This window comes from Poromitra crassiceps, assembly GCF_964638095.1.
Source record: "Poromitra crassiceps genome assembly, chromosome: 4".
NCBI classification, from domain to species: Eukaryota; Metazoa; Chordata; class Actinopteri; order Beryciformes; family Melamphaidae; genus Poromitra; species Poromitra crassiceps.
In genome coordinates, this window is record NC_139626.1 from 25,587,600 (window position 1) to 25,615,040 (window position 27,441).

Sequence of the window (27,441 nt, forward strand, 5' to 3'; positions counted from 1 at the left end):
CCCATGGTAAACACAAAGCTCTTTGTGTCATTGTGTGGAAGCTCACAGTTACTACAGTGAAGGCTGCAGCCCGAGGTAGTGTACTGGGTTCAGTTCTCAGAACTGCAAACTGTGAGCCAGGTAATGCTGCCTTCACGTGCTCCTCTTGAGCCCCTACTTTTGAGCTTGCAGTTTGCGAACAAATTTGTCGATTTTTTCCATGCTGGTCGCGCACAGGTTTTACATAGAGTGACACGAACAATATGCCATGTCATTTACATAAAATGCCAATCACTCACACATCACTTTACTATTAATGCTCTTCTCCTCAAACCAAACATCTCGGCAACTAGCTAATATTGTAGAACATTTTGGAATTACGATATTTCCGACAGCACTGGAGGTAGCATGATTGCACAGCGTACTAGCGTAGTGCAGACAGGCAGCTATAGGTTAGTTTTAGGCAGGCAGCGGTTTAACGTTTCCCATGAGCCAGGAACAGTGGAATAACAACAGAAAAGATAGCTAGTTTTGACAAACTCGAGGATAGCGGGAGGGGATGACAAACACAACGGCCACCACTTGGTGTCCAAAAACAAGAAGGAAAACAAACAAACAAACAGCCACACTCAGGGAAGCAAACCCCGGAACTTGAACGCTCGCAAACTAGTTACATTGTAGCTAGCTAGCTTTTTGTTGACACTGACAGTGTGCTTGCTGTCAGATCTGAACCTGACGTAAGTTCAGCTAGGAACTGTGCTTTCGGCGTTTTAGCTCTGACGTTCAGCTACGAGCCTGCCCCCCCCCCCCCCCGTTGGACAGAGATTGTCGAAGTTTCCTCAACTTTTAACCACTTGTAACGTTAGCTCTTAAGAATGGCTTCAAGAGGAGGTTTTTCTGGTTCTCCGATGAATCCAAATTTGAGCCCTATGAACGCTGCGCATGCTGCGGGCATGAGGATACCAGGAATTCCGCAGCCACCGGCTGGATTCCCCCGGAGCATGAACAGCGCTCCCCAGTACCACCAGGTTGGTTTGCCGCTTACATTTACCATAAACGAGATCCGATCAATTTGTTAACGCTAGATTTACCACGTAACGAGATCTGATGACTTTGGGCGACGAACGGAAATTCACACTAGGAGGCGACCTGGTTGTTGCCTTCTGCTGTGCGTGACTGGCTTCCTTGGGCTGCTCAGCCCTAGTTGTAAATTAACATGTGAGACTATACTAAAGCTATGAAAAAGCGCCAATTGGAGGAGATTAAATAAGAGAGAAAGAGTTAGAACTATCAAGAAAATGAAAGCGAGCGCAATCTCATAACGTTACTCTTCAAATGTCAGTGAACAATACTTCCGCATTGTAATGGTAAACTTATGCATTTAGTTAATAGGGCAAAAACATTTGTAGTTTCTGTGGTCCTAACTTGAATAGATTGTTTTTAAGGTGGCTGTTATAGTAGTGATGGATGGTTGGTTGTAGCCTATAACGATATCAGTCTCTGGGTTTGTTAACACTGCTACTAATTCGTAGTAACGCATAATATATGTGCTTGTGTGTGAGATAGAGAATCGTGTTGCTGCCCTAGCCTCCTGTCAGTTTGTATGTGTGTAGTTTGTATTTTTAAAGCCACCTGTCACAAGCAATGAATGCAGCCTGCATACTTTCTTTTTGCCACCATTAGCGTCACATTATCGGTTGCTAAGTTACACTTTAAAGATCCCAATTAGGACCATATGGATACAGATATTTGCTTTTCTGTCATCAGAGAGCAGGCAAGTTCAGCAGCAGCACATTTAGAGACCGAAAACATTATTTAAAACTAAAGTCACAAAAAGTGAGAAAGGAAAGGGGGAGGGTAGTGAAGTGCAGATACAGAGAAAATACAATGGAACAAAGAAGAAACTGGCATAGCCCAAATCTTGTAAATTATCATTCATCTGTTTAAAACATATCTTAATTTAATGAGTAATTGTGAAGTTTGGGGGGTATATGAGGGATCAGCCGAGCAGCATTTTTGGTAAACAAACCGCGTCACTGGGTGGCAACGGCAATGGGACCCTATGGAGCGTGAGCTTGAGCGTCTGACTCTAGCCACACGACATGCATATATTATACAAACTCTTGAGCTAGTTCTGCTCTCATGCAGAATGTCAAATTCTAAACGATGTGATGTATAGTTTTTGAGATATTAACGTTTGTTTGGAACGACTCATACTAGTTAACTGCTGTGGGGTTCCGCACATCACGCTGATTCGTCCTATAGGATAAAGGATGCATTGATAGCACATTTCTTAACATTTCCACAACAAACTTCACATACTATATAACATACTATATCAATTGGATATAGGAATCAATCAGTTTATTGGGCTACTTTTATTTTATCATGTTGTTTATCTGCTTCCCGAATTAATTGAATTGCATTGATTCAATGTTATCATCAATCAAAAATAATAACCTCAGCTCCCCTCGCCTTCTCTAGCGCCCAGGAATGCCACCCACCAGAGGAGGGGGCCCCATGGCGGTGTTGGGGTCAATGGGGGGCCAACTGCCTGGGCCCTCTTTTGGTGGTGGAAACATGCCCATACGTTCAGCCATGGGGCCCCTGAGCATGGACGCCTCAAGGAAGCGCTTCCTTCAGCAGCAACAACAGCAGCAGCAACAGCAAGGCGCACTGGGAGGCCTGAGACGCGGGTAAAAGATGGTTTTGTGTGTGTGTGAGAGAGAGAGAGAGACAAATGTCGCTATGTGTCTTGATGGAATTCACATTTCTATTCCACTCATGCAACTTTTGCATCTATCAGATAACTTTGAGATAAAATAACCACAATTTCTGACATAGTTAACACGGCTACGGCTACTACACCAAATAACCCCCTGACCCTGCTTAAAGCCACAGGAAACTCAAACATGAGTTCCCCCGCACCCTTTTTTTTATTTACATTGTGCTTATTATCTTCCTAAAGTGTCAAAAAGAAAAGAAAAAAAGGCGGGAGCTAAAAGGAGAAAAAGGGTTATTTTGAAATTGGGTGGGCTTCTTCCTTATCCCCAGCTCAAGTTTTCAGAAAGCAGGATTACTGTCACAAACATCAATCAAATGGCCTCTTTATTAAATTAGTTATTCTTACTTACTCTTAGCATTACCTTTACCAATACATATAGGCTGTTTGCTCCAATTGTTAACATCTTTTGTTAGAATTATTGAAGTGGTTTTGTGGCAGTGCCACTCTGCATCCAGGATGCCGTCTGCAGGCTGTTTGGCATCCAGGATGCCGTCAGACTGTTTGGCATCCAGGATGCCGTCTGCAGGCTGTTTGGCATCCAGGATGTCGTCTGCAGGCTGTTTGGCATCCAGGATGTAGTCTGCAGGCTGTTTGGCATCCAGGATGCCGTCTGCAGGCTGTTTGGCATCCAGGATGCCGTCTGCAGACTGTTTGGCATCCAGTTTTCAGAAAGCAGGATTACTGTCACAAACATCAATCAAATGGCCTCTTTATTAAATTAGTTATTCTTACTTACTCTTAGCATTACCTTTACCAATACATATAGGCTGTTTGCTCCAATTGTTAACATCTTTTGTTAGAATTATTGAAGTGGTTTTGTGGCAGTGCCACTCTGCATCCAGGATGCCGTCTGCAGGCTGTTTGGCATCCAGGATGCCGTCAGACTGTTTGGCATCCAGGATGCCGTCTGCAGGCTGTTTGGCATCCAGGATGTCGTCTGCAGGCTGTTTGGCATCCAGGATGTAGTCTGCAGGCTGTTTGGCATCCAGGATGCCGTCTGCAGGCTGTTTGGCATCCAGGATGCCGTCTGCAGACTGTTTGGCATCCAGGATGCCGTCTGCAGACTGTTTGGCATCCAGGATGCCGTCTGCAGGCTGTTTGGCATCCAGGATGCCGTCTGCAGACTGTTTGGCATCCAGGATGCCGTCTGCAGGCTGTTTGGCATCCAGGATGCCGTCTGCAGACTGTTTGGCGATTGGGTGACCAGAAGTCCCACTTTGTGTGGGACTACACAACATTTTCATGCCTTTTCCCATGTCCCACTTGAGATGATGTCCCACACACACACACACACACACACACACACACACACACACACACACACACACTCTTAATCAACTGAATGTGAAAATAAAAGACAAACCATTAGTCATGATTGTCTGAAAGGTAACATGACACCTTTTTCAAAAATGAAAGATAAAATTGTGAGTTATAAAAGTGGTTTTTAAACATGAAGTCTGGATCATGTCTGGCTAGCCAGAGCAGGATATTTTCCGGTTTTACCTTTTTAAACATGAGGGGTCTTTGTTTAGAAACAGCTGGAAATGGTCAGTATTCTCTCTGCCAGTGGGCGGGGGGGGGACGGGGGTGCGGGAGCGTGCACGTTATTCCCTACAAGGCAAATAGTTGTCGTGTGAGTCGTCGTCGGCAATGTGCTAGTTGAAACAGCTTTAGCGAATTTGTAACCAAACTCCATTCAAAAACATGCCGTTTTAACTGAGGGTCCATTCCGACCACGAGGGGTGGCAATGTGCCAAAAATTAGCGCTTTCGCCTTTGTTACATAAAGCCGCCCAGTCAAAATAGTGGTCGGACCGTCGTCAATCACTGTGGGTGATTTATTTTACAAGTGGCATTCAAGTCATATCTGACTAGTTTTCAATGTATTTCTCCCCACAAAAGTTAGGCTAGGCCTATGTCTCACTTTTTCTGACATGGATCAGCAGCGCAGCAGTAAGCTCTCTCCTCTCCTCGGTGTGATGCACGGACCTGCCTGCCTGTATAGCTGAAGCGCGTTGGGATCCCTAGGCTCTACCAAAACAATTCAAGCCGTTTGCAGCACTTGAGGAAACCGTGAGTTTGCTCGTTTAATTCGTTGATATAAGCGATTGTCCGAACGATTCACTCAGACAGCTACATGATCAGGATCATGACCTGCCAGCGTTTAACAACAGCTGCTTTTCCTATAATGCGGATCTTATACAAGGGGTTTTGATGGATATGATACGGACTCACGGGAGTGCGCGTAAGCCGGCTAATTGTTGTTTAACATGCAGGCCAACCGGCTAGGAGCGGGTTATAATTCTGATTCCACTGCATGTTAAGAAGTGGCTACACACACACACACACACACACACACACACACACACACACACACACACACACACACACACACACACACACACACACACACACACACCAGAGATAGGAAAAGTACACACATTCTTTACCTAAGTGGAAGTACAGTTACTTTTGTAAAAAAAAGACTGGTAAATGTAGAAGTATACTGATTAAACTTGTTTACTCAAGTAAATGTAAAAATTACAGGCTCTGAAATGTAATCAAGTATAAAAGTAAAAGGTATTTCTACCGGCTGTAATCAAGTATAACAGCTCTCTGATTATAGTCGTAGGATTGGCTACAGGTGGTGTATCCTGATGGTATTTAATCTCTGGTCCTGGATTTGTTTGAAACACAACCACTGAATAACTAATTCTAGGAAATGAAAATGAATAAACTGACAGTCCTTCAAGTCAGTTTTGGTAGAACACAAAGTCCTTCATCACTTGTGTTAGTGGTAGGGAGTGAACTTGGTTCAGGCGATGTGTGCCCAGCGCTTGGTGGATCCAGATCCGACACACGTGGGCCAGACTGCGAGAACATCTCTTGGCCTCCAGAAAGACCCTGAGCGCCCTCGGGATCCGCCTTCTTCTCCAGGTGTTCCTGCTCCAAGGTCACCAGGGCCGGGTCGGTGCCATGGTCCAGGAGCAGCTGGACGAAGGGCAAGTCGCAACTGTACTGCAGCACCACCTCCAGGTGGCGTGAAGCCATGTCACGGGTCAGAACGCCGGCCTGGAGGAGCAGGCGGAAACAGTCCAGGTTGCAGCGGGCGGCGCTGATGTAGAGAGGAGACCTCTTGAGGGTGTGAACGCTGTCTATGTCCAGCCTTCTCAAACAGGCAGCACGGTAGAGCAGGGTGCATGAGCTGCTTCTGTTGGGATCGGCCCCGGCTTCCAGGAGGATCCGGACGCAGCCCAGGTGACCTTGGCCCACGGCAAAGGAGAGAGGCGTGCGGACTGACGCATTCTAGTTCTATCTGGGATCCCTGGGTAATCAGGTAGGCCACACAGACCGTACCCGGCTGCGAGCCCCAGAGGGGTCCACCACCCACTCAAAAGCCAACACTGTTCATTGATCCACCTTCTGAAGCGGTCTTCCTGCAGTCGGGCCCTCGTCATGCCCTACTCGAGCAGCCAATCCTACACTGTCAAGAGTCCATCACCGACTATGTGTGTGTTCTTCTTCTTCTGTGATGTTTTATGGCAGTTGGCATCCTTTATGTTGTATTACCACATCCTTCTGGTAGTGACCTGGCCACCAGGCTGAGCCATCCAGAACTGTAGATCTAGTGATTTATGAGTATGACCTTATCACTGTCTGTGACTTTGACATCATCAGTGATTTATGACAGTGTGCCATTGTCAATGTCTAAATATTGCTGTAGCGCCCCCTCTGGGTGAATTTTTTCCTTCTGTTTCCCCCCCGCACCAGATTCATGCCAGACCCCTGAAGTGTTTTGACAAATTTTGGAGGTGTGCGGAGCATGTCTTGCAACTCCGGACAGACACTCACACACGTACACAGACACGCCTCCAATTATAGTGGTAGAATTCAAAGACTATTCAACTTATAAGATCAGTTTCAGTTTCAAGTTTATTGTCATATGCCGGTAACAATGCAAAACATCCATCACCTGCAATGAAATTCTTATGCTCGAAAACCCACTCAACTTCACTGTTAAAAAAGACATAAAAGAAACATCAAAGGGAAGCAGAGTGTCTTAAAAAAACAAAAACAGGCAGAGTTCTTAAAAAAGGAATAAAAGGAATAAAAGCAAGTTAGTAAACACAAACATAAAACAGAGCCCCAATTACATAGCAGTCAGGACACACAGACATACATAAACACAAGACAAATCTACATATAATTTAAAAAGTGTGCTGTAGTGCAATAGAAGCAACCAGTCAACAACCATTTAACAGCCTGATGGTTTGTGGGTACAGACTGTCTTTGAATCTGTTTGTTCGAGTCCGGATGCTCCTGTAGCGCCTGCCTGATGGCAGAAGCGTGAACAGGCTGTAGCTGGGGTCAGAGAGGATCCGTTTTGCCTTCCTCCTGCAGCGCTGGTTGTAGAGGTCCTGTATGGCTGGCAGCTGAGACCTGGTGATGCGTTCTGCCGATTTGACCACCCTCTGCAGAGCCTTACGATCCAGGGCGGTGCAGCTGCCATACCAGGCCGTAAAGCCGCCAGTCAGGACACTCTCTATAGTACACCTATAGAAGTTGGTCAGAATCCTTGAGTCCAAACCGAACCTCCTCAGGCGCCGGAGGAAGAAGAGCCGCTGTCTAGCTGCCTTCACAACAACACCTGCGTGATGTGACCAGGTCAGATCATCACTGATGTTAATTCCCAGGAATCTGAAGTGGCTGACCCTCTCCAAGATCCCCTCCAAACATGTTTTAAGATGTATAAAGACTATACTTTGATTAATAATTCGTGTGATATGGTTTTTCCACATAAAAGGTGAACATATGTTACATCGTCAGGCAGGAGTAGAAAGTACAGCTATTTGTGTTTCAATCATGAGAGACTAGAATGAAAGTTCACATTAAACTTTAATGATAGAATAAAACAAGATTAAGGTTTGGCGTGTGGCTCCATGATGCCGCTCTTCCAGCGATGATGAGGGGGGAGGGCGTCAGCAATGCATAGAATAGAACCCCCCCCCCCCCCCCCCCATGGGGAATCACTCTGGAGACATGACGTTGGTGGTGGCAGGGGAGGGGGGCAAAATGGCCGGAACACGGAAACAACAGTGACTGTAGAGCAGAACATATCGGTAAAGAAGCCAACCCACATAATAAAATACAAGCACTTCAAATATTCTCCATGGCTTTAGATTATTGGTTCAGCACCGAAGTGAGGGAAGGAGATGGCTTGAACCTATTGAGCGTGGGAGAGTGTGGATAACTGTGATTTGATATGAAAGGGTATGAATGAGACTGGGCGTGGATAGCTGAATGAATAGGGAGGAATGTGAATGGACGGGGTGTGGCTAAGTAGTCTATATGATTGAAATTAGTCTGAGACTACACTAAAATGTAGGGAGTAAAAGTAAAAAAGATGTAAGAAAAATAAATACTCAGTAAAGTACAGATACCTGAAAATCCTACTCAAGTACAGTAATGAAGTATTTGTACTTAGTTACATCCCATGTCTGACACACACAGACAGAGACTGCTTTTTTAGGGAATTTGAAATACCGCATCATCTCGGATGTATCCCTCCGCCAACAAGTCAGCAGTCTACATCCATGTATGTTCAGACTCATACAAGCACAAATACCTTGAAGCCCACAGCGCAGTGGTGTGGCCATTCAGCATTATGGCACTTTAGGCAACAACACGGCTAATAGTTATGGAATAGTTAATAGTAGTGGAGGCTGTGGAAAATGGTCCTACCATTTCCCCTACTCACTACTCGAAACTATGCTATGATCCCTATCCCCTAGCCCCACCCCCTCCCTCACCACAGTCCTTCCCACCACCCAGAGCCCCCTATCCACTCCCTCTACCTAGTGTCCTCTAGAGCAGGGGTCTCAAACTCAAATTACCTGGGGGCCGGTGAGTGTCCAGTCTTGTCACAAGGGGGCCACTTCATGTATTTAAAAAAAAAAGAGAGAAAAATGCAACCGTTCGAATTCTCAACATTAACAATTTATTTGAGGGACAATCTATTTTTTACATTAACAATTTATTTGTTTATTTGAGGGACTTTGTTTTCTTTTTTTAGGGACAATGCACATTACTAAATTAGGCAGTGTTCATTTTCAACTGTCCCTTGGAACTCTAGAATTAGGACTGATCATAAATGTCACTTGACAGCTCAGTAATCCGCTCTGCCACTGTGTTGGCTGAAAGGCTGATGTTGCTTAAGTGACTTTTTTTTCTGGACAGACGATATAACATATAACAGAAGTGTTGGCCAGAATGACATGAACATTTGGAAAATTATTCAGCGGGTATCGTGCATGTTGCGTTCAGGTGCATTGTAAAAAAAATGTTTTTGCAATTCCATCGCGGGCCACACAGGGGGCGCCGGCGCATGCGGCCCGCGGGCCGTGAGTTTGAGACCCCTGCTCTAGAGAGAGAGTGGCATCAGCGGAGGACCAAAATGCGAGACTCATTAGCCAATGAACAGCCAGGAATGGGTCTCGCGCTACTTTTGCATGCTAAAATAAAGCTGATAATGTACAATTTGATTCAAGGGGGGGAAAACCCTTTCACAAACTGTCTATTTTGCTGCAACTCGACAGTGCTGCTTAATCCAGGACCTTACTTCCTGGAACTCGAGAGTAAAAAACTTGGTCCATTGGAGTGAATGGAGGTGTCGGGACTCTTCTATCTACACGGCTCTGCCTCTACCCAACCCTCGAACCCTGACTCTCTACGACCTTCATATCCCTAGCTACAGCCCCTTTTCCCTAGCCCCGCCACCTTACTGATCACGCCCCCTCGCACCATGCACATCCCCCTAGACATCCCCTCAACCCACCCCTCGAAGCTGACTCTCTACGACCTTCGTATCCCGAGCTACAGCCCCTTTCCCCCAGCCTCGCGCCCTTGCTTGACCGCCACACCCCCTCCCACCACCCACATCCCCCTAGCCACTCTCTCTAGCCACCCCATGAATCCCGACCCTCTATGACCTTCCTACAGTATCCCTAGCTATGGCGCCTTTTCCCTAGCCGCGCCCCTTTCCCTCACCACACCCCTTCCAACCACCCACACCCCCTAGCCATTCCCCCTACACACCCCTCGAATCCCGACTCTGTACAACCTTCCTATCCCTAGCTATGGCGCCTTTTCCCTAGCTCCGCCCCTTTCCCTCACCACGCCCCCAAGCTGGGGTCTGGTCACCCTATTTGGTGAGCTGCTTTGTAGCGAAAAGCACAAAGTGTCCTCAACACAAGATAGAAGCGTCTCATGACTGGCCCTTAATGCCCTCAAAGCAGGAACGTCTAGTGGGTATTTTGGGATTCAAAATGTTCAGTGACGCCACTTGGTGAGTTCTGATGCAAAGCAGTGCTTACACTTCCATCCACAACCAGTCCCTTGTCTTCTCAAGTTGATCTCATATCAATGACATTTATTCAGTATGGGATGATTAGGGAGCCCCAGGCCGGAAAGGGACTTTTTAAGTTCTCATGAAAGTGCTTGGGAATTAAATGTAGTGATATTGAGAGAGAATTGTGTAATTTAATTGGAGGAAAGGAGCTGTTATTAAGTCAGTACTAGTGATAAGTGGGAGCCTGAGGTTGCCAGTCAAATGAAAGCGCTTTCTTGTCATCTTCCTTGTGTCCGTGGAGGGCCATTTCCTTGTGAAGGTCTTTTTATGCGGCCTTTGCAGCTGTGCAGCTTTCTTAATAGGATCCGTTGAAAGAAAATGTGAACGCATCGTTCGCAAACACAAACAGTGATCCATCTACTTTCACAAGGGATTGAAAGGATAAAAACTGCATTCTGCAACTGAGATAATGAATGGTGAGCCTCAGGTCATCTCATTCCAAAATGGACATGCAGTGCTTTGGAAATTAACTCCTCGTATTTTCTGTCCTGTATTTTTTAGGGCAAAAAGACGCAAGATGGCTGACAAAGTTCTTCCACAGAGGGTAAGACAACTTTGAGCCCTTTGATCACATTTTAGATTAATCCATCTTCCATATCATTTCATTTCATTGTGGTTGGCCCTGGTCCCTTGATACTGAGGTCGTACTGTCGGCTTTTTAGATCCGAGACCTGGTTCCAGAGTCCCAGGCCTACATGGACCTCTTGGCCTTTGAGAGGAAACTGGATCAGACCATTGCCCGCAAACGCATGGAGATCCAGGAGGCCATCAAGAAGCCCATTACGGTATTGCTCCATAACAGTGAATTGTCAGCTTTTGAGATAATGAAGGGGATATTATGAGATAACTTTCAGGCTTTGTGTGGAGCTGCGCGATTGCAACGTTTTTTGCAGACTTGTGCACATACAAGGGAAGATAAAACATGAAATTGCTGTCTTGGATGTATAATTTATGAGTCAAGTGTTTTGTCAAAGAGTCGTCTGTACAAAACGTATTCCAGGGTTCCTTCTAGTCCTTGAAATCCTTGAAAGTTTGTGAATTTGAGAGAAAAAAAATATGCTGAAAGTCTTGAAAGTTTTTGAAAATAGACATAGGTCATGAAAGTGCTTGAATGTATATATTTTGTGCAAGAATGTAAATATATATAAATTGAAGTTCTTTTGATATCGTTGTCTGTGAGATTCTGTAAAGCCTGCTAGTTCTCATTGTAACAGTAATTAACCTTGATCCGTGTCTCAAACTCTGCCGTGTTGGGCCCTCGAATTTGAGGGAATTTGGGCATGGAAAGACCTTGAAAAGTCCTTGAATTGGATGTTTAAGAAGGTGTAGGAACCCTGGTATTCTCTAAATTGATCTGATTCATGGTGTGTGATTCATGGTGAGTGTCCTGTCATGGTCATTTATTTTTCTCTGACAAACAGTTTTCAGTGGAATTCTTGATTACGTGTCGTTTTTCATGTGCGCCCACATCCTGCATCCCACAGCAAAAGCGCAAGCTTAGGATCTACATCTCCAACACGTACACTCCCGGCAAGCCTGAGGGCGAGGAGGCGGAGAAGGTGTCCTCCTGGGAGCTGAGGGTGGAGGGCAAACTTCTGGAGGATGTAAGTGAAAGAGCACAATCCCTACATCGGAGTCTTCTTTCACTGTTCCACATTGGTCCCAGGCATTGTCTGACTCTTCAGTATTTCAGGCTCTGTTCTTGTGTTTGTGAAGAATTGGGAGTCACTCAGTCCTGGTTGGCCTGTGTCCTTGGCTCACACCATGCAACCAGATGTGTGTGTTTACCCCCACCCCTCTTAACATGCACGCAAACACACACACATGCACAAGCTCATCTTCCCTTTTTGTAACAAGGAATTGAAACCACTGGCCGTTACGTGCCATCAGCGGACATGTATCCCCTCCCTCCATCAGTGCAAACTCATTGTGTCAGTTGGGGCCACATGAAAAAGGAGGATTCCCCCCCCCTCTGTTCTCCCCCCCCCCCCCCCGCTCTCTGCCTCAGTGGTTTAGGCATGCGTAGGAGTATTGGAGGGAGGAGCAGGAAGAGAAAGGCTTGTGAGGGAAGGGGTGAGAGGGGGCATGTTGCGCAAACTTTGGCAGGGCTGGGGAGGGGTGGGGGTAGGTGGGGGGCTGCAACAGCTTAGTTCTCGACAGCTCCGTGCCTCCCCAGCCTCAGCCACCCCCTATGTGGTCAGAGCCGAAACAATACAGCTGTGTACAGACCGACACAGCATCAGAATCAAACTTCAGTCGCAGTCTTGTTCATCTCTGTTTTCACACTCTCTTACGCAATCTCTATTCCTAGCCCGGTAAGCAGAAGAGGAAGTTCTCATCTTTCTTCAAGAGCTTGGTAATTGAGCTTGACAAGGAGCTTTATGGACCTGACAACCACTTAGTAGAGGTATGAATTTACTTCTGAAAGCATTTGATAATACAAACACATCTGTGTACCTGAAACACATGGACACAAAATAAAGTCGTCCGATTGCTATATGTTCACCAATCCCAGTCCCTTTTTTCCCAACTCCGGTCAAAAAAGAGAATTCAGCTGGAATCATTCAAATTTTGGAACAAATCATTTCAGAGCCTGTTACAGTGCAATGGGATTGTTGAGAGCCCTTAAAGAACCTCACAGATGTCCTACAGGGTTTATATACAGTCCAACAACAACATTGCACAAGTCCAATTTTCAATTATTGGAAAGGATCAGGTCTATTCCAAAATCTGTTTGATTAAAGGGATACGCCAACATCTTTGGAGATTCTCCGATTTGCCATATTGCCGATAGTAAAAGTATAATGTAGATGCCTTTATCTTCGCTGTGTGTCCATTAGAAAGTGTGTTTCACCCCTCACTCTCTGCTATTAGCTTAGCACTACAATGGCAGTATAGGGTGCCTACCCCCCGTTCAGTCGCCAAAAAGACACATTCCAACAGCACCAGAAACACTCACATGTACATGTTGTGACTCGTGTACTCGCCACGCGATGAAATAATAATCCCAAGTTATGGAAAACAGTCATTTTCGAAGTAAATCCATAGCGACAACTAACAAAGAGGGTTCTCCCTGAAACCAAAGTTAGTTATTTTGGGCAACTGAACGGGGGTAGGCAGCTGTACCATATACTGCCATTGTAGTGCTAAGCTAATAGCAGTAAGGGGTGAAACACACTTTCTAATGTACGCACAGTGAAGATAAAGGCATCTACATTATACTATCGGCAATATGGCAAATGGTAATGGCACGTAGTCATGGCAACAGATCTGTAATGATAGCACTGTCTGGTGATACTGGCAGCTAACCAATGTCATCAATATCAATCGCTAATCATTGCAGTGTTCAGTGAGTCAGTGTAATGACTTTCCTGTAATCATTCATTAGCTGGTGAAGATTAATTATGGATTCTAGATATTTTTTTGAACCCATTGCATATTCTTTCTTTCTTTCAGTGGCACAGAATGCCCACCACTCAGGAGACGGACGGCTTCCAAGTCAAAAGGCCCGGAGACGTGAACGTCAAATGCACCCTACTGCTCATGCTTGATCACCAGGTATGTGAGTGTGCATATACCATTTACTCACTTATCATCTTGCAAATAGCATTTGCGTGCCTGGGGGTAGTATGACTTTATCCACCCTTTTTGCAATATAAGGAAGTCGAGACCACAGATCCCCAAGGGCTTAAGTCTCTTCCATCCAAAATACCTCATAGTACAATGAGCAGCACATACTTTTTTGCTGTGGGATGTTCCCCTGTAGACTCAGCCCTCAGTCTTAATCCGTTTCACTACTGTAAGACTGAGAATATTACTATTTAAATCTTTTCATAACGTTAGGTGGTGCTGTTGGAAGCCTTGCATTGGAGAACCAATCATGGGTGTTGTGGGCAGGCCTGCTTTCTGGGGGCAGTGACGCTCATGCAGAACCGGTGTCTTGCAAAACATCGCTGCGTTTGCGGAGAAACATATTAATCACTTAGAAACAAACATAACCTGTTAATAGGACGTGTTTCATCCGGCCCCGGCGGCTAGAGGTCTTTCCCCCAGCGATAAGCCCGACTCCCGAGGCTTACAGAGCCTGCTGATGACTTCACACAAGTTCACAGTAGCAAGCGGACCACTTCCGGGTAGGAAAAAATATTGTAAAATAAACAAAAGGTATAAACTCTCTTTGCAGCACATCATTGTCTTGCTCTATATTGGAACTATGAAACATTGCATTGCCGCTACCAAATAAAATTCTAATAATAAATGTAGGCGTGTCTGCTGCCGGCCGCCGGGCTCGAAGAGAAAGATTTTGACAGTGAAATTCCCACACGTTTGGTGGTTAGGTGGCGCTGTTGGCACCGCTCACCAAACGTCTGGAAACCGAGACTAGTTCCCCTGGGAATCAAATCAGTCATGTTAACTGCATTATATATTGCAATACCTTTTGGGCTACTCAGAATCAACCAAACTCAGACCCTTCCCATGTTTCTCCTTCCATTAACTCTGCCTGTCGAGCAAGTCGGCCCGACTTCAACTCACTTCCTGTCATTTTGTCACGTGGGTTTTGCCCATGGTTTTCCACGGACACGCCCACTTAGAAGACTTTCGGCAGGTCTGAGTCAATGGTTGACCACGCCCATTTGGGAGACTTGCTGCTACCATTTGTTAGAATAGGCGGAGCCTGCGGTGACCCATCTATAGTAATATGATATCTATGCCCTCGCTCTTCCTCAGCCCCCTCAGTACAAACTGGACCCACGGTTGGCGCGTCTGCTGGGCGTGCACACCCAGACCCGTGCCAGCATCATGCAGGCCCTGTGGCTCTACATCAAGAACAACAAGCTGCAAGATAGCCATGAAAAGGAGTACATCAACTGCAACCGCTACTTCAGACAGGTGGGGGAGCAGCCATCAGGACAAGAACAAAAAATCCCTCGCCCCCACTAGATCCATAGTCACTACTTTAATAAGCTTACATTTCCCAATGATACTTTCACTATTGCAATATTTATGTCAAATGTGACTATATAGGAGATGAGCGGATATATGCGTTCTTTCATATTGGCTTTGTCGTGGTTTATTGCTTGTGACAATATCATCTGTTATGATCTATTTTTTCTGGTGTTTCCAGCTCACTCTTGTTTTCTTACCTAATTTTGTGCAGATTTTTGGCTGTCCTCGCATGAGGTTCTCTGAGATCCCCATGAAACTGGCGGGCCTGCTTCAGCACCCTGACCCCATCATCATCAATCACATCATTAGGTAGGGGCGGACGTATGTGTGACATGCTTGTCTCTCTCTCTCTCTCTCTCTCTCTCTCTCTCTCTCTCTCGGTGTGTGTGTGTGTGTGTGTGTGTGTGTGTGTGTGTGTGTGTGTGTGTGTGTGTGCGCGCGGCGTGCATGTATGCATGCTGTATGGGGTTGGGTTTTGTCAGCATCCCAGTAATTATTCTCAAATACTGAAAGGGAAATTCCACCAAGTTTTTACTTATGACCTTTCCTTTTCAAGTAAAATCTAGTAGTCTATAAAAGTCTATAAAATCATCAAATCACATTAGCTGAAATGGTTTGAAATGGTTGATTTTGTTATAGAACACACAAAATGTTTGTGTTCAGGGGAATTGTTGTAATTGTATAGTCTACTTTCTTATAAGCTATTGCTTCAGCTACATTCACGCTATAATTTTAAAGAATAGTCAACAGCTCAGACTCCATATACCCATACACACACATGCATGACAAGACATTTCATTATTAAAATAGCCTTCAATCTGTAGTAGGTCTTTGTCACCATAACACTCCAATAGCTAAATTTGAGGTACCGTATACATCATTTCAAGGAGACCGATATCTCTTACTTACCATTCACTCTCCATAGTGCAGTTATATGAGCAATATAATAACAGAAAAGGACTCATAGCTCATTGATCCCTATAGTTTCTTGTAAACTGTGCACAATTACAGAATGGGTTATCAATACTCAACCGTAGTGCTGCACATGTCTACTCTTGTTTCTCAGTTTTTAGTCGAAATCACTCATCCTCCCTGTTTAAATCCATATTATAATCTGACTTTTGAATGTTCTCTCCCTGTCTTTACGTTGCGTTCTCTCTATAAGCAGTGTGGACCCCACCGATCAGAAGAAGACGGCATGCTACGACATCGACGTGGAGGTGGATGACCCGCTGAAGGGCCAGATGAACAGCTTCCTGTCCTCCACAACCAACCAGCAGGAGATTGCTGCCCTGGAGATGAAGGTATGGGCTGATGGTTGATTGTCCTTTGAGACATGCTTTTGAAGGGCTGTATAGATCAGCTTCACCTGACACAGAAATCACTCTATGATATAATGCATGACCTCATCATAAGGCATGTTGTTTTCTGCCTCCACACCAGATCCATGAAACGATTGAGTCCATCAACCAGCTGAAGACCCAGAGAGACTTCATGCTGAGCTTCAGCAACAACCCACAGGACTTCATCCAGGATTGGCTGAAGTCCCAATGCAGAGATCTGAAGGTAAGTCAGACATACTTAGATACAATATTTCAAATAAAAGCTCTAAACTAAAACTGTTTTGTATGCATTGCAAATGTATCAAGATGATCAATAATTTCCCAAATGATTTTTACTTTAATGTTTTCCATACAATTTGGGCAGCCCGGCCTGGTAAATGAACAGCCAGCCAAGTACATTTTAGTTTCAGATTCATTTTGGGTGCTGCATGAAGCTGTTGCTTCTGGCCAATGTAGTTTTCAATCAAGATCGAAGCGCCGAAAGTGTTAGTGAATTAGAATGAAGATAATTCTCTGGACCTGTGACACAGTCAGTGGTGTAGTGCAGGGTATACCCTGCAAATTCCCAGTAGCGGTACTTCCGGCTTGGTCAGATGTTCCTGAAGCAGACCCAATTGGCCGTGTCTGCGGGTCGGAAGCCGGTGCGGTATGTGTCCAGTCCTCGTCACTGCACTAGCGCCTCATTTGGTCAGTTGGAGTACCTGTTCAGCAGAAGGGGAATTGGGGGGAATAGCGTGGTCCTCCCACACGCTACATCCTGCTGGTGAAACTCCTCACTGTCAGGTGAAAAGGATTGGCTGGTGACTGCACATGTATCAGAGGAAGCACGTGCTAGTCTACGGCTCTCCCCAGATCGGCAGAGGGGGTGGAGCAACGACCAGGGCAGCAGGGGGAATTGGCCAAGTGCAATTGGGGAGAAAAACCGCGATTAAAAAAAAAAGTAATTAGATGGATGTATAATAGTCAGCAGCTAATGTTGCTAAATGAAACATAGTCAGTGACACTTCGTCAGTAACCCCACCCCGGATGATGACGAAGTAAACTGACAATTATTTTATCAGAATAGGTGTTACATTTTCTATCTTTTCTCGGGTCTAGTTATAAAATGGTGGTTGGGTTCCACATGTGCCCTTGTATATGGCGTCTCCATGCTGTATTTCTTTTCTACCAGTTGATGACAGATGTGGCAGGGAACCCAGAGGAGGAGAGGAGGACCGAGTTCTACGATGCGGCCTGGGTACCAGAGGCAGTGGGCAAATACGTTTACACCAAGGTAGGCAAACACAAAGAGCAGATCCACCAATGTACTGCTGAAGAATGTATAATTTGATCAGTAACAGATGTTTTGAGGGAAATTGTGTGTGGCCAAACTTTCGACTGGTAGTGTATACATTGTTAATGTATTGCTTTTTAAAGAAGGTATTTTGCATCAAAGGAGAATTTCTGTATTTTTCAAACTGGACCCTATTTTCATATTTTGTTTAATGTATAACTAAGTCATGTGAACAGAAATCTTTGAAATTGATGCAGTATTGACCAAGATTGCTTCAGTTGGCAGCCGCTTTTCCCACATGCCCCTACTGCACTAAACAACTGGTTAGTGCTGTAGTCAACCAAAGAGAATCAATCTTGGTCAACCGAAATTGGATCTATTCATGAATTGATTAGTCAATGGCATATAGCCATTATGTGGACGTGCCCCATTTATTCTTCCTCGAGCACCTGGCTACAGTGCACGTTTCAGGTCAAAACAGGATGTAAATGACGTCTTGTCAAGTCAACTCGTCATCTCAGGGCTTGCGGAGACTTGGATTAGACCAGGTGAGCAGTATGGAAGCTATCCCTTTGGAATAATTTGATCCTGTCAGGGTTAAAAACAAGCTTGTTTAGTGCAGTAGGAGCATGTAGGAAAAACGGCTGCCAACTGAAACGATCTTGGTCAATACTGCATCGATTTAAACGTTTTCTGGTCACATTACTTAGTTATACATTAAAATAAATTATGAAAATCGGGTCCATGTTGAAAAATACTGACATTCTCCTTTAACACTACCCCCTCTTTGTTTCAGGTACAGCAGAGAAGACAAGAATTGGAACAGGTGTTGGGCATCCGACTCACCTGAAGACGTGTATATGAGTATCCAAACCAAATAAAAGAAATGTTTCTGTTTTGTCTCACACACAAAAATCTTCCATTTAAAATGGGCCCTTTTCCCAGCAAATACTTTGAGGTGGAGAAGCGGGAAGTAAAGCAGGTGTAGCCATTAACATTAACGAGGGCCTTGGCACTGGAACACCTAAATGGAATGGAACCATAATTAATGGTATTGGTTACACGTGCTTTACTTCCTGCTTTACAACCTCAAAACGGTTGCTGTGAAATGGGTCTATTAGCTTTGTAATCAACAAGCTCATGTTGCAGCTGAAATGTTCTCTGCAGCACAAAGCCATCCTCACAGACATGATGTGATACCAGCTTCAGTAAATGGTCTTTATTCTCGTCCCAGACTATATGGGACCAAGGTGATGATTTACACAGTTTTAATAATAATTTTGCCTTTCCATGTCTGCCATTTTGGACCACTAGCTGGTTCAAATAATCTTTGCCTTGATTTATGTGTTCGTATTTGTTTTATGGTACAGTTTTGAAGCATTGGTGCTTTCAAGGTGTTTTATTTTAAGTTATGTGCCACTTTGAAAGGGTTTGTTTTACCCTAATATATGAAAGCCATAACTTTTTAGATAGGAACAGTGACATCTGGTAACAATTGTGAGGCATGGTAGAAATTAAGTTTCAGTCCAAAATACTACACATCCATATTGGGCAAATTCTCTTTTCAAAAACGATTCAGCTATTAAAAAATAAAATAAAATAACATACGATTCTATTCTATTCAAAAACACAACTACATTGTTAGTTGTAAGTCTTAAGGTTCTTCATAACTTAAGTAGTAACCCATAAGGTGCTTTACTTTCATGCCAATAATAATTTTGCAAGTGTACAAGCATTTTTTTCTTCTTCAAATGGTGGATGACTTGTTTGGATTGAAACTTCTGATATTATGCAATAAACCAGGACATTCAGGAAAGCTTTGTTCTGGGAAATGATGTTTTGGGAGTTCCTCATGAGTCCACTCTGTCCAGCTGTTATAATTCTGCAGTTTTTTTTCTATTCTTGAATGTTCATGCAATACTGCCCCCATCTGGCAGCGTCAGGTTATGGGTCAGAGGGCTCTCACTGGAAACAATGCATTGATTCAAACCGAAGAAAGTTGGATACAAATATAGGAATGCAGATAGTAGTATGTCAACTACAATGCACCAAATGGTTTAGTGCAGTTTATAATTTCATTCATGTTATTGATGCTATTTTAGCTTACATTTACATTTAAATGCTGTTTTTGGCAGGATTTACTTTCATTTGGACTTCTCCAAATGTCTTTGAACATTCCATAATAACAGACATGTCACTGTGCAAAAACTTATTGTGAAAGAGGGCACTTGATTTTGAGAAATGTTGCTGTTTGTCATTGTTTTTTTCTACAGCATTTTTGTAAGAATATATATATATATATTTGCATATTATGTAGCTATCAATCAATCAAAATCCTTTATCTTTTTATACATTTGGAGTATTTTCTACAATAAATATACTGTACATGCAAATTATCATGTCTATTTTATTCCCCTCCAGGATATGCCGCCTGTTTCAAAATAAAGTATAGATTTGTATACACATTATTCATAGCCTAGGAACTGTAGTATTAAAATAGTTTTACTTTTTCCAGGTACACTGGAGATAACTGAAAATCTGACAACAGCTATTATTATTAATAATAATAAAATATTAACTACTTTTGAAACAGTATTTCACAAGCAACGCTTAAAATAGACCAACACATCTTGACAGCTCTATGTCACTTACTGTGCAGCACTCTGATGCGGCCTACATTAACAGGCTGAGGTCATGCCATGAGTGTTCATGTTCAGGCTGGTTGAGAAGCTCAAATGCCTCTGGAGAATAACGGTGTCTCAACAGGTATGACTGGTCCTACCTGTCCCAGTCAAAGAGTTTATCATACCAGTTTAGCGCTCTCAAAATAATGGATAAAGTAAACATCCCTTGGGGTTGCTGCTCAGAGTTTGCAGGCCTGTGTCTCAGCTTACAACATGATACTGACTGAAAGTAGTTAGCTATGTGTTGAAAGCATGGGGTAGCCCAGTGGTTCCCAATGTGGGGTATGGGGAACACCAGGCGTCCATCAGCAAATTGATGAATTGTTAAACTTCACCATTGTTTCGTTTTCAAGTAGTTAACACAACTAGAGAATGTCAAAAAATGACTGTTTTGATCATAGTTTATCTGTTATCTCTACTGACAATACAAATTGTGAAATTCTGGACAAAATCATCTAACAATTTTTTTTTTTTTTCAGATTTGGGTCTGAAATCCTTGATATGAAAAGGGTTCGAGCATCACTGGCGTAACCCACAGTAAACACTTTGATTAAAAAATCATTATGACAATACGCTGCCTGTAGTGTACATCAATCTAAATCTAAAGTCGGTACTGTGCCTTTAGATATATATTTAGTATTAGTATTTGACTGTTTAGGAAAGAAGGGCTAGGATGGGGGGGGGTGTATTTACCAACAAGGACTACAGGTGGCAGTGTGTGCATTTATTTCAGGTAGAGGGGGGGGGGGGGGGTGCGGGGGTCTGAAGAAGATTCCGTCGGAAGTCAGCGCTTACCCAACGGATGCTGAAAATTTCAAGATGGAGGTGGACGGGATGGACCATGTAAGCGATTTTTCTGCGCTTTTGTTGACTTTATTGATATGTTTTCCACGAAACATTAGATTAGTAATTCCAATCGAAAAGTTTATGGGAATGATACGTGAGATAAAACGTGGGTGCGACTCTGCCGAAAGTACTGAATGACATCATTCATAACAATATGCTCAAGTCAGTATGCTGCCGGCGGGTTTGCTGTCTCATTGTAGCTCGCTAGAGACAGCTAACATTAGCTGGCTGAACTTCGCTGTCAAATAATAGAGCTAATTTGCATGTTTATAGAACACGCTAGCTTGCTAAATTGGCTGGGATACAATTAACATGAGCCTTAATTCAAGCTAACGTTAATAGCTTTGTCAGCAAGCTATCCTGCATCAGTCTAACAGTTAGCTCCCGAGTAGCCGTTTTAAAGTAGATGTTCGCGTATTTGCTAGCCAGTAACGTTAAGCAAGCTAACGGTACACATGGATTGACAGCTAACGCTAATTTTAACTCAGAATTGTCACCATGATATGCATTGCTTGAAACTTGCCAGGCAGTCAGTTTGCAGTAATTCAATCAATTTTAGATACTGTATTATAACGTTTACTGACTAGATGACATTAGAACCATTAATTGCTCTTTAGATAATATTGTTTTTCATCAAGTTTCATGCTTCTTCTTATTGACAGATGGAAATGGGGGACAGTAAAGGTGGCTCAGGTCTCCGGCAGTACTACCTGTCTAAAATAGAAGAGTTACAGGTAAGATAACAATGTAACCATCATTACACTGTTGATCTGACTCGCATCATTTCCTCTTGCCTGTCTCACTGGAACCACTGTTTTCTCTTCAGCTGACAGTTAATGAAAAGAGCCAGAATCTCAGACGACTGCAGGCGCAGAGGAATGAACTCAATGCTAAAGGTATGCATAATTCCTGTAATAATAAAGTGTGATTTCGCTTTATCAAATGAAGCTCCATCGAGACTGGGCTGTGAATACATAAGTCAAACCTTTTCTGTTCCTAGTGCGTCTACTTCGTGAGGAGCTGCAGTTACTACAGGAGCAGGGATCCTATGTAGGAGAAGTGGTTAGGGTCATGGACAAAAAGAAAGTGCTGGTCAAGGTATGTTGTATACTAGGTTGCTTACTTAACTGATAAATACTTTGCAAAACACTTAAAATTGATCACTAGCTGACAGTTTAATCCAACTTCTCTCTTCATCATTTTCAGGTTCATCCAGAAGGAAAATTTGTCGTGGATGTGGACAAGAATATTGACATCAATGATGTTAGTGATGTAGTGTTGTTGTTGATTTATTGACTAATTCCAAATGCGTAATTTTCCTGTTATTGTTTTTATGTTGATGTAGGAATGTAAGCAGAACAATTGTATAGCAATTCATATTAACGCAGATGGAGTTTAATTTGTCACAACAGCAAAACACTGAGACAGAATAAACAACATAACTAAATGCTACAATGAAGGTAGAAAAACAATAAACGTGCTATATTCGCTCCCACCCTTGCACAATCACCCAATAAGATAACATCAGGAATATAATGATAATATAAAGTAAGGAATTACTGTAGGTAAAGACTATATTATGAGTCATGTCATCCCCCTATTGTCACTCTGACCAGGTGACTCCAAATTGCCGTGTGGCTCTCCGTAATGACAGCTACACCCTGCACAAGATCCTGCCCAACAAGGTAGACCCGCTGGTGTCCCTGATGATGGTGGAGAAGGTGCCAGACTCCACCTATGAAATGATTGGTGGCCTGGACAAGCAGATCAAGGAGATCAAGGAAGTGATTGAGCTGCCTGTCAAGCACCCAGAGCTCTTTGAGGCTTTGGGCATTGCACAGCCCAAGGTGGGTGATCGACAACAGAGCTAAATGATTCAAGCAAAAGAGCCCCATGTACTGTTGTAATAGTAAATTCTGTCTCTTTTCACTTGCCCCTGCTCTCCCTAATCCCTATGCCACCCTGCTATGTATGAATTCTCGAGTGTGTAGACTGTTGTGATCTCTGTTTTGCTCTGTGTGTCTGCAGGGGGTACTGCTGTATGGCCCACCAGGCACAGGGAAGACCCTGCTGGCTAGAGCTGTGGCTCACCACACTGACTGCACCTTCATCAGGGTGTCTGGCTCCGAACTGGTCCAGAAGTTCATCGGAGAGGGTGAGCTCCAAGTGGCATTTCTGGTGTTATCTTTTTTTACGATGCTTTTGAAATCACCTCCGCTCTAGATGATGATGATGATGATTTATTTTCTTTAAAAAATTGTGATGCTTTTAAATTCACCTCTGTTCTAGATTTTTTTAAATGCTTGTATGAGCATGATTCCTCCCTCTTTTGTCCCAGGTGCCCGCATGGTGCGTGAGCTGTTCGTCATGGCCAGGGAGCACGCTCCCTCCATCATCTTCATGGACGAGATAGACTCCATCGGCTCTTCTCGCCTGGAGGGCGGCTCAGGAGGAGACAGTGAGGTGCAGAGGACCATGCTGGAGCTGCTCAATCAGCTGGATGGCTTCGAGGCCACCAAGAACATCAAGGTAACGCACACAGACGCTGAAGATTTTACTTTGTGTTGTTGGATTACAGGAAAGTCCTTCCACGTATTTAATGATCTATGAATATAACTACACTGTGTGACAGGGTAAGAAAACACTTTTCTTAAAGAGGGCTTTTTGTTGCCCTTGTGAAATACATTCAGGGGCATTTTGCATAATTTCCATCAGGGCAATTTTATCAAATGTTAGGAAATACCCTACTTCTTCTATGTTGTATAACTGACTAGGGGTGCAACGGATCACAAAACTCACGGATCGGATCGTGTCACGGGTTTGATGTCACGGATCGGTTAATTTTTCGGATCAGCAAAAAATAAAGAAATTGAGTTAGCTTAATTTAAAAATGTCTTACTTTGGCTAAAAAACTAACAAACACACAATTAAATTGCTTCCATATGTGATACTATCACTAACCTTACATGAGAGAGTAGTTTTGAGAGAGGAGTAAAATCAACAACCGGCGATATGCATGGACTGAATATGGATAGAGACGGCAAACGTGGGGCCTGTATTTGGAAACTAGATTATAATAAAACATAATTCATGGAGGGATTATATATCAAATTCAGAACACCTTTTGCAATTACCCTTATGACTGCATTATTTTACCTGCTCTGCCATGGATTTTAACCAATCCAGTAATTTTTTACCAGTTTAAATGGCTGCACTTTGATGGCAACCACTTTTTTTTATTCAACTAGTTTTATAGAGAAATAGTGAAATAAGTGGTGCAATGGTGCTGTGTTTTAGCCCCCCCCCCCCACCACTTCAGGTAGCTCTCTCTCTTTTCACCATACATGTGTTTGCATCCCTACTTATCCAAGCATATTTTATTTCTAAAAGTTCGTAAACAATCACAGTTTACGTTGTTGCTGTGTACCTTGGTTTGCATTCCAGTATATATAGTGATCTAAGCAGATGTTTATTATGCATATTGTAAAGTAAAGGTAAAAGGTATTGTCAAATTGGTAAAAGGTATTGTCTCACAATGTGTGAAATTTGTTCTCCGCATTTGACCCATCCCCTGGGGGAGCGGTGAGTGGCAGCGTGCGCCGCGCTCGGGAATCACATGGTGATTTAACCCCCCAATTCCAACCCTTTGATGCTGAGTGCCAAGCAGGGAGGCAAATGGGTCCCATTTTTATAGTCTTCGGTATGACTCGGCCGGGGATCGAACTCACAACCTCCTAGTATCAGGGCGGACACTCAGACCACAAGGCCACTGAGCTGGTTTGCAAAGGGCAACCCCTGCCCCAGTTATTGGTGCTACCTATGTACAGTAGGGGGCGGCTTTAGCTCAGGAGGTAGAGCGGGTCGGCCAATGACGCAAGGGTTGGCGGCTCGATCCCCGCTCCCTCCCAGCTGCCGTCGCTGTGTCCCTGGGCAAGACACCTAACCCTCCTTGCTCCCGATGGTGTGTAGGCACCCTGCGTGGCAGCCTGCCGCCATCGGTGTATGAATGGGTGAATGTAGACTATCTACTGATTGTAAAGCGCTTTGGATAAAAGCGCTATATAAATGCAGGCCATTTACCATTTACAGTATGTGTACCGTATATGTAATCACTGGCAGATTGCCGGTAGTCTATGATGCTGGAGATGTAAGTTGAATATAAAAACTATTCTACAGCTATTGCAGTGTGTTCTGTGTTCTTGAATAATCGGTTGATGAAAATTATTGTCTATCTCTCCCTCCAAGGTCATCATGGCCACCAACCGTATTGACATCCTGGACTCTGCTCTGCTCAGGCCAGGCAGGATCGACAGGAAGATTGAGTTTCCCCCTCCAAATGAGGAGGTAGTTACCGTCTCCACATTTGCACTAAGCACTGCTCAGTTTCCTTGCACCCTTCAAGATTGTCGTTTATTCATGTAGTGTTTGTGACCGTTCAATAGAAAAGTAACCCATTTTCTTACAAAGTTTACCTATTATTTTCCACCAATAGGCCCGTTTGGACATCCTGAAGATCCACTCCAGGAAGATGAACCTGACACGCGGCATTAACCTGAGGAAGATCGCAGAGCTGATGCCTGGAGCCTCGGGTGCCGAAGTGAAGGTGAGAGGCTAAGGCATTAGTTAAAATGATGAAACAAATGAAAAAATCGCTCGCACACTAAAAGGACTCCTTTTTGATAGCTTTATTGCACCAAGTGCAGTGGTAACGTTTCGAGTCAAACACCTCTACGTCAGACCAATTAGTTAAAATTATCCCACTGCACTGTACCAGTCACTGCATGGTACTGTACCAGTCACTGCATGGTACTGTACCAGTCAGTGCTTCATGGTACTGTACCAGTCACTGCATGGTACTGTACCAGTCACTGCATGGTACTGTACCAGTCAGTGGTTCATGGTACTGTACCAGTCACTGCATGGTACTGTACCAGTCACTGCATGGTACTGTACCAGTCACTGCATGGTACTGTACCAGTCACTGCATGGTACTGTACCAGTCACTGCATGGTACTGTACCAGTCACTGCATGGTACTGTACCAGTCACTGCATGGTACTGTACCAGTCAGTGGTTCATGGTACTGTACCAGTCACTGCATGGTACTGTACCAGTCAGTGGTTCATGGTACTGTACCAGTCAGTGGTTCATGGTACTGTACCAGTCAGTGGTTCCCAACCTTTGGGTTTGCCAACCCAAGTGGGGTCGCATGGAATTCAAATGGGGTCACCTGAAATAATAATTGTTGTTATTATTAATTTGCACCACACACAATTTAAACCTACCGAAGGGGATTAGGGCCACATGTGAAAAATGTATGAGTTCTGAGTTGAAGTCAAGATTCTGAGAATAAAGTCAGCATACTGTTACATGTGACATCATTGATGATGTTACACTAATTATATTACCTATGTACCCAACATTTGAATGTATGGGGTCCCTATATTTTTGTGACGTCAAAGTGGGGTCACAAGGTTGGGAACCCCTGAATTAGGTACTAGCCTAGGTACACAGTAGGCCTTTCTTTTCACCTTGTTACTCTGTGTGTGTGTGTTGTCAGGGTGTTTGCACAGAGTCAGGAATGTACGCTCTGAGAGAGAGGAGAGTTCACGTCACTCAGGAGGATTTCGAGATGGCTGTGGCAAAGGTTCGTGTAACCATTAGTTCTCTAGCCTGTCCAGGCTCTGTCCCCAGGCATCTCTTGGTGGGCAATTGGGCTTCCAGTTGGCTCAGCAGTGTCTTTCATAGCTTTTCTAAACTAATGGTGCTATTTCCACCCACCTACATCATTCTGAAAAACACATAACCATTGGCTTAGCTCCGCATCGCACCTTTCTATTTTTAGAATAGATAATCTTCATCTAGTTCCAATCTGATTGTAGTTTGATCATGAACATTATTACTATTTTACCATAACCGTTTCCCTTGTTATATTCATCAGGTGATGCAGAAAGACAGCGAGAAGAACATGTCCATCAAGAAGCTCTGGAAGTAAAAAGCCTTGTGTTTTCTTGCACACAATGCGGACACACCCCTGCAAACACACACATGTATATTTTTCTTCTTTTGTTTATGGTTGGTTTGTAATTGTAAAAGTCTAAAAGTAAAGGAAATGGTTTCTCCAAATTATATTGGGTGTGGTGACCATTTTTTCCAAAATCAAATACCTTCAAAAACG

At 43.9% G+C, this 27,441-nt stretch overlaps 2 protein-coding genes across 3 annotated transcripts; both read left to right on the forward strand.

The window, feature by feature from the left end:
* Positions 1 to 477: 477 nt before the first annotated feature.
* On the forward strand, positions 478 to 20,114 carry smarcd2 (SWI/SNF related BAF chromatin remodeling complex subunit D2). 2 transcript variants are annotated; one of them, XM_083635497.1, is made up of 13 exons: positions 478 to 1,007; positions 2,464 to 2,675; positions 10,673 to 10,715; positions 10,834 to 10,956; positions 11,656 to 11,775; positions 12,483 to 12,578; positions 13,628 to 13,729; positions 14,900 to 15,061; positions 15,330 to 15,427; positions 16,284 to 16,422; positions 16,562 to 16,684; positions 17,633 to 17,734; positions 18,531 to 20,114. In XM_083635497.1, the coding sequence occupies exons 1-13, from the start codon at positions 855 to 857 to the stop codon at positions 18,582 to 18,584; spliced, it is 1,527 nt and encodes a 508-aa protein (XP_083491623.1). In that variant the 5' UTR covers positions 478 to 854; the 3' UTR covers positions 18,585 to 20,114. The 2 variants fall into 2 exon arrangements, with proteins under 2 accessions (XP_083491623.1, XP_083491624.1); XM_083635498.1 differs by having other exon boundaries at positions 16,287 to 16,422.
* Positions 20,115 to 21,231: 1,117 nt separating this feature from the next.
* Positions 21,232 to 27,410, forward strand: psmc5 (proteasome 26S subunit, ATPase 5). Its single transcript, XM_083635227.1, has 12 exons — positions 21,232 to 21,261; positions 21,927 to 21,998; positions 22,091 to 22,160; positions 22,265 to 22,362; positions 22,471 to 22,527; positions 22,881 to 23,111; positions 23,293 to 23,419; positions 23,603 to 23,793; positions 25,510 to 25,608; positions 25,757 to 25,867; positions 26,824 to 26,910; positions 27,205 to 27,410. Exons 1-12 carry the CDS (start codon positions 21,238 to 21,240, stop codon positions 27,256 to 27,258), a joined length of 1,221 nt encoding a protein of 406 aa, XP_083491353.1. The 5' UTR covers positions 21,232 to 21,237; the 3' UTR covers positions 27,259 to 27,410.
* Positions 27,411 to 27,441: the final 31 nt, after the last annotated feature.

Bases quoted from the DNA above. Each gene is read 5' to 3' on its own strand.
- smarcd2 (XM_083635497.1), top strand. From the start codon at position 855: ATGGCTTCAAGAGGAGGTTTTTCTGGTTCTCCGATGAATCCAAATTTG. The intron at 15,428-16,283 runs GTAGGGGCGGAC...TCTCTCTATAAG, and splicing joins ATCATCAATCACATCATTAG to CAGTGTGGACCCCACCGATC. The intron at 17,735-18,530 runs GTAGGCAAACAC...TCTTTGTTTCAG, and splicing joins GCAAATACGTTTACACCAAG to GTACAGCAGAGAAGACAAGA.
- psmc5 (XM_083635227.1), top strand. From the start codon at position 21,238: ATGGAGGTGGACGGGATGGACCAT. The intron at 23,420-23,602 runs GTGAGCTCCAAG...CTTTTGTCCCAG, and splicing joins CCAGAAGTTCATCGGAGAGG to GTGCCCGCATGGTGCGTGAG. The intron at 26,911-27,204 runs GTTCGTGTAACC...TATATTCATCAG, and splicing joins TCGAGATGGCTGTGGCAAAG to GTGATGCAGAAAGACAGCGA.